The 7,195-nt window shown below is 48.0% G+C and overlaps 1 protein-coding gene across 3 annotated transcripts in view; it reads right to left on the bottom strand.

Moving 5' to 3' along the window:
- The window catches only part of COL27A1 (collagen type XXVII alpha 1 chain), a 129,469-nt gene that overhangs the window by 46,043 nt on the left and 76,231 nt on the right, over positions 1-7,195 (bottom strand). For all 3 annotated transcript variants that reach the window (XM_031556174.1, XM_031556176.1, XM_010720821.3), the window contains 4 exons: positions 7,034-7,087; positions 4,464-4,517; positions 3,366-3,419; positions 1,295-1,348 (listed from right to left, as the gene is read on the bottom strand). In XM_031556174.1, coding sequence (XP_031412034.1) covers positions 1,295-1,348; positions 3,366-3,419; positions 4,464-4,517; positions 7,034-7,087 — 216 coding nt within the window. The remainder of the gene's footprint in view (positions 1-1,294; positions 1,349-3,365; positions 3,420-4,463; positions 4,518-7,033; positions 7,088-7,195) is intronic.

Here is a 7,195-nt window from a genome sequence, read left to right as displayed (position 1 = left end):
CAGAATGCCATTGGCCTTTTTGGCCACGAGGGCACACTGCTGGCTCATGGCCAACCTGTCGTCCACCAGGACGCCCAGGTCCCTCTCTGCAGAGCTCCTCTCAGCAGCTCATCCCCCAGCCTGTATTGGTGCATGCAATTATTCCTCCCTAGGTGTAAGACCCTACACTTGCTTTTGTTGAACCTCATCCGGTTTCTTACTGCCCAGCTCTCCAGCCTGTCCAGGTCTCGCTGAATGGCAGCACAGCCTTCAGGCATGTCAGCCAATCCTCCCAACTTCGTATCATCAGCAAACTTACTGAGGGTGGCCGCTATCCCCTCATCAAGGTCATTGATGAAGATGTTGAACAAGACCGGACCCAGCACAGACCCCTGGGGGACACCACTGGTTACAGGTCTCCAGCCAGACTCTGCACCACCAACGACGACCCTCTGCGCTCTGCCAGTCAGCCAGTTCTCAACCCACCTCACTGTCCACTCGTCTATCCCACACTTCCTCAGCTTTGTTATAAGGATGTCGTGGGAGACAGTGTCAAAGGCCTTTCTAAAATCAAGGTAGATTACATCTACCGCTCTTCCCCCATCCACCCAGCATGTGACAGCATCATAGAAGGCCATCAAGTTGGTCGAGCACCCCTTGGTGAACCCATGCTGACTACTCCTGATAACCTCCTTTTCTCCCAGTTGTCTGGAGATGGTATCCAGCACAAGCTGTTCCATCACCTTTCCAGGGATGGAGGTGAGGCTGACAGGCCTATAATTACCCGGATCTTCCTTCTTGCCCTTTTTGAAGACTGGAGTGACAAGTTGGAAAGATGATATTCAACCCCAGCCCACACCCATGCCCACCCACACGTCCCTCAGTGCCACATCTCCACAGGTCTGGAAAACCTCCATGGATGGTGACCCCAGCACTCCCTGGGCAGCTGTGTCAGTGCAGCACCGCTCCTTCTGAGAAGAAACGTTCCCCAATTCCCAACTGAACCCCTCAGCATACATGGGGCCATCACCTCTCATCCTACCGCTGTTCCCCAGGAGCAGTGGCCGGCTCACCTCACCACAACTCCTTTCAGGGATTGCAGGGAGCGACGAGGTCTCCCCCGAGCCTCCTCTGCTCCACACTCAGCCATCCCAGCTCCCTCAGCTGCTCCCTACAGTGCTGTGCTCAGACCTCTCACAGCTTGGTTGCCCTTCTCTGGACACACTCCAGGGTTTCAACATCTTTCTTGCCTTTCTTGATCCCTCTTGCAAAGGCCAGAAAAGAAGAGGCATTACAGCCTGCAGGGAGCACTTACCCGGCGGCCCTTCACTCCTCTGATCCCTGGTGCACCACGGGCTCCTGCCGGACCCTGCAGGGAGAGGGAGCACAGTGAGGATGTGGGAGGTGGGCAGGTGATACCCCATGTCCCCTCATCAGCCATAGAGCCCCTACTAGCAGGTGGGCTCCTGAGCTCCTGCCAACCCACAGCCACATCTACTTGGCTGCAAACAGTCTTTTTCTGAACTCACTGATTGTCTCTCGGTTATCAAACTTAGGCCAAGCTTTCTGGCTGAGGTCTGTATGCTTGAGTTGTCTGTGTAAGTGGTACCGTTTGAGCATCCAGTTGAGCATCCAGAATTCCCTCCACAACTATTAAAAGCAGCTGTTGCACTGTGTCAGCACAAAACATAATAATAACCAGGACGTTTTCTTCACTTATCCAAATACAAAATCAAACACCTCATCTTAGGTATCCAAGTTTGCCTTTTTCAGCCAAACTGATTTTATTTTTGAGCAATTGTTGCCCTGTGAATGCTGCACAAATATCCGTGCTGGCAGACAGATGCTGCTTTCATTCAAACTATTGGTGTCCCTCTCACCCTTGCAGAAAAGCTTTGGGTTTTCTTTGTTCTCTCTTGATTCATTGAGTGCATATGTGAAATACAGAAGAAAATTTAAGAGCTTTCTTTGGTCAAAGTGCGTATCAGATTCAGAGATGAGGGATGTGTTCAATTAATAGGACTTATGTCTGTATTACAACTTTAGAAACCAATACATGAATTCGGTACCCTTCTGCTGTCAGAAAAGAAAACCTCAGACTGACACACTCTCTCAAAAATTCCACAATCAAGTTTGCTATTTATATATTAACAGTTTCTGCCAACTGTCAATGCTGCAAGCTCCACCAAAGACCAGAACAGAGCTGGGCTATGATCTCCCTACTGCTTGTACCACAGCTACTCATAAAGATCTTGCTTTTGGAGCTGAGTTATTCTGCATGGCATACATGTCCAGAACACAAACACTGAGCTGTTCACACTGAAAATGGAAAGGTTGGTTTATGTCAACTCTACTTCTAATCACAGTAAATCTCCCTTTGGCTGATGAGGTCAGTAGTGAGTGGCACAGGCAAGCAGTAGACGTGTCAGATGCCTGCTTTATAGAGATTTTTATGATAAACACGTACTGAAATGAAATTCTTTGTTGGTACTTGGAATATCCTACTGAAAGTCTATCCCAAATAGCTCATTAAAAGATTAATTGAGGTGGCAAATTTGGAGGGCAGAAATTAGATACCACGCTGGAATGTGAAGAAAGTATTAGAGAAGATGAGTAACCTTTAGTTACCTCTGTGTATATACCTCATCTTCAAAACCACAAACTAAACAAAAAGTATACCGTGATGCTGAGCAGGAAGGGGGAAAAGGAATTCAGAAACCTCAGTGAGCTGAAATCAAGGGCAGAGTCTCATACTATTGACTACACCTTTGCTTCCCATTTACCCTCTGCTGAATTAATCAAGCTCACTGCATAGCTTCCTCTTGAGGAGCATAACAGTTGAGGACAAATAACAACAACATGCCACAGATCTGGCTGCAGAAGTGAATAATGAAGGGTTGTTTGGTGGAGAAACAGGAAGAAACAGCTGGAGCTAATAAGAGTAGGGATTTAATATTAGCAGATTATTTGATTTGCTGGCTTTGCTGGGAAGTTTGTCTTATTGAATTATGACTTTTTAAAATGCAACCTTGTAGGAAACATTTTGCTTGGATGAACCTGCTGGTCGTTTGCCTGCAGGAGAACAGGGCACTGAAGGAAATGGAAGGACCGCTGCCTCTGGTGGGCACTGAGCATCCCCACGTTCCCACACCAGGCAAAGCTGCCGTGAGGCTGAAGGCCAAACCTTTGGCACTCCCCACTCCACTCCTGTAATCTTCCTGATTCACCACAACGTGGGAATTCACATGCTGAGCAAAATTGGTTCATAAACTGTCCTTCAAACTCGAATCAGCTGAGACAGTTGTTTGATTCAACACATGAACACCCAGGATATGGGATGCTGACTGCTGGTGTGCACTGTTACAGGGATTAGAAGTTTTACTTACTGCTGGTCCAGGTATTCCGGGAAAACCCACTGCTCCTGGTATCCCAGGGTGCCCCTGCAAGGGAAGGAAGAACATCTGGTGTGAGTCTCTGGAATGTGCCCAGCCCTTTCCACCTCCAAGTGAGAAGACAGAAAATGAGGCACTGCTGCTGCTTGCAGGTCAGGCAGGGCTGTTATTTGCTGAGGTAAAAGAGCTTATGAGCAGATGGTCCAGGCCAGCTGTCAGCCCAGCCCCAGCTTTGCTAGCAACTGAAGCAGCTAGGTTTTCTGAACAACCAGAACACAGTAGGCTGAATTACTGCAACAATCTGTCTTTGGATCCTGCATTAGGGTACAAAGGGGGTGCATGTCAGAGTAAGACAGGATCTCATCAAGGTCCCTTCCTAAACAAGCACCCCCAAGGAGAAGTGCAAACAGCACTGTAAAGCAGCATGGTGTGCTGCCCAAGCAGCTCCATATCTCCAGCTGCCTCTGACAACACAGCAGGGTGTGAACAACAGAGGTCTGGAAATCCCTGCTCCCGAACCGATCTGTTCAAAAGCCAAGATGCTTGGAAAAAGGTCATCATGAAACAACAGAATCCTTAAGGTTGGAAAAGATCTCTAGGATTAAGCCTAACCATCAACCCACCCCACCATGCCCACTGACACGTCCCTCAGTGCCACATCTCCATGGTTCTGGAACACTTCCAGGGATGGTGTACCCACCACTCCCCAGCAGTCTGTGCCAGTGCAGCACCACTCTTTCTGAGAAGAAATTTCCTTTAATATCCAATCTGAATGTTCCCTGGCACAACTAGAGGCCTGCAGGTAATCCTTCAGGTGCCACAGCTCGAGCTTCCTAGTTGTCTCTATTTGACACAGGTCCACAGCTGTGGAGATGCAGAACACATGTGGAAACCCAATGTTTCTCTGCAGGAGAAACTAAGGCTGGGGAGTGGCGATTCCTCAATAAACAATCAAATGGCATCCCTATCCTACAGAGACAGGAAGGATTTCAGCTATTCTCATGCAAACCCAAAGACCAGGATCCTTCATCCTTCCCTAGGACAGAGAGAGAGGCAGCAGCAAGAGCAAGAGAATGCAGACTTACTCCTTACCATCGACCCCTTGATTCCAGGAGGGCCTGGAGGTCCCACTGAGCCACGATCACCCTGAGAGAGACAAAGGTTTGGAAGGGAAAGTGAGGAATTGTGATCTACACATAATGATCTACAGCAATGAAATAACTGAAAGATTCCCACATTGCTGCCTGTGCTACCAGATTTCTGCCAGGAAGGCTTCTGGCACAGAACACAACTCATCCTCTTTCAGGTATCCATCTCATCAGAGCAACTAATGGACAACAACAAGCATGAGCTGACCTTCTGTATCTGAAGAGATGTATTTTCAAACATTGAGGGATAAGAATTGAGCAACCAAGCCCACCTTTGAGTCCCTACAGTGCTGAGGCTGGATCCCAACCATGGCACCACGTGATTCTGTCCTACACCACCATGTTCTGATGATTTCAGGGACACTGATTGGAGAGCTGTGGACTTGAGGGCTGAGAACCACAGTGACAAAACACAAAGAGACTGCCTGGAATGGGTGGCTGTGCTTTCAGGAGACCGCAGGCATTTCTGGGGGACCCCTTGTCCTGCAGGGCACACACTGAGATCACAGCACAAACAGTAGCCATCTGCAGACCTGTGTTTCTGGGGAGCCAGATGAAGGTACCAGCTCTTTTAAAACAAGCCAACATTTGGCATTAAAATAAATAACATACCCCACCTGCAGAACATGTCACTTCTCCAAGCACACCCTTGGCCAAGGATGGGGGATGAGGCACAAGGCTCTGTGAGCATCACCATGACCACTGGTGTGTGGCTCCGGCCATAGGATCTCAACTGCTTCTTTTTTGGGGACAGCCAGCAATTCCCACCACCACTGCCCCCACAGCCCTGGCAATGCACAGGGAATTAGGTGTGTAATGCTTGTGTGCTCGGGGGGATGAGGAAGGAGGAGTCAGCAAACGCTGCCAAGCAGTTTACGCCCAAATTCTGACCTACCTTCCAGCAGTTATACTGTAAGGGGAAATATTTTCTGGGCTCTAAGCATCTTATTAAAAACAAGCTCCAGAGTGTGTGTTGTCACCAGTTGGCCCTTGTAAACCAGCATACTTTTTTTTTTTTCCTGTGAATGTATGGATTTTATTAAGTATGTATTAACTGTATTGTTCTCTTTGATAATCTTTGGATCCTACTGGCTTCAGTCTTAAGTTTTGCAGCTCTCAGGGTAGAGATTGCTGACTCAGCTCTGTCTAACGAAAGCACATTTCCCACTTCATTTAGCTCGCAGCAACATAGTAAGCTGCAGGACGCTATGCCAACTGGAGGCCTGGTTGAGGTTTTGATTTGATGATAGCTATTTTTGTCATCCCTAAGTTTGTGTTGGTAGAGAAGGAGACGTCTGATAGAAATCGCAGCTGTGCTGAGGATCTCCTAGGGCAGATTTTCAAAGGGTTTGCCTTGACACAAACGTAACATGGCCATGTACAGAGTCAATCTGTAGCAGAAGGATAGCTCACGTGGACATTGGCTTAGGAGTCAGTAGGGCCAGATGGGAATTTACTTCCCACATCTCCTGCATGGCAGACTCCTCATTCCTCACTTAGTTCAGGGCAGCAGATATAGCTCTCAGATACTGAGAGACAGCGACTCGGATGCTCCATGGTTTTATTTCTGTTTTCCTTCTGTAAAACACAGCTCACACCACATCCTCCCTTTTACTCCTTGCACGTTTTGACAGTTTGGACTGAGCCTGCTTTTGCTACTGCCCCAACACAGCAGAGAGGGCACAGGGCTCTCAGGGCTGCTGCAGGCAGCAATGAAATGCACCTACAGCAAACACAACATAATGTCACAGAGATGTGACATCATTACCCAGAGGACAGCACTTGAAGGGACAGAAGAGAGAAAGAGCTGAAGTGTGGAATGCATCATATTGCACTCTAATGGAAAAAATGAGTTAATGGGCATTTACTTCTTTTTTGTAGAAAATAAAGTCATTTTTCCTCCTAGAAGAAGCAGGTAACAGTACTGCACAGCAGAGGGCACCAGCCTTTAGCAGCATGCCCAATGCAACCACCAGACAGGCAGACAGCGTGGGGCTGGTTAAACGAAAAGGAGGGGGTCTGGAGCAGCCTTTGCTTGGACATGTGTCTGCACTCGCACTCTGAGAATTTGGTGAGCCTCTCTGTTCAGCACAGGCTCAGCCCCGGTTCTGTGTGCCCCTAATAACAAGGCAGCAAGCACATCTCTGCACACATCTGCAACCTGGTCTCCTTGGACTCACCCCTTGACCAGGAACCAGGGATGATGGTTCCTTTCATTCAGCTCCTTTATTCCCAGAAAAAAAGGCAGAATTAACTGTCAGACACAAGACTTCTGGCAGATTATGAATGAATAAAACTTAAAAGATTTGGTGATTTCAGAGAATATTTAACAACCTCTCCTTGGAGGGTAAATGCACGCTAATTTGCCTGGCCCAAGACAAGCTCAGACACTCTGGACATGCTGCATTCCCAGCTGGGTGCTGCACAGAAAATTAAACCTCTTCAATACTTCCCCATCCCAGTCTCTCTCATCCTGCAAAGTTAAACCAACTGATTCATTGCCAGCAATCTTACCTTTTCTCCCACTATTCCAGGCTCCCCTACTGGACCAATGAATCCCATTAGACCCTGAGGAATGAGAAAAGCACAATTAATTCTCGGTTCTACTTGCTGGAAAGTAAACAATTTGTTTGGTTTGCTTTGCTGGTTAAGGCAGTCCAGCATCCCCTGTGTGCT

The sequence above is a fragment of the Meleagris gallopavo genome, chromosome 19 (genome assembly GCF_000146605.3).
Source record: "Meleagris gallopavo isolate NT-WF06-2002-E0010 breed Aviagen turkey brand Nicholas breeding stock chromosome 19, Turkey_5.1, whole genome shotgun sequence".
NCBI classification, from domain to species: domain Eukaryota; kingdom Metazoa; phylum Chordata; class Aves; order Galliformes; family Phasianidae; genus Meleagris; species Meleagris gallopavo.
This window is presented reverse-complemented; position numbering and strand designations above follow the sequence as displayed.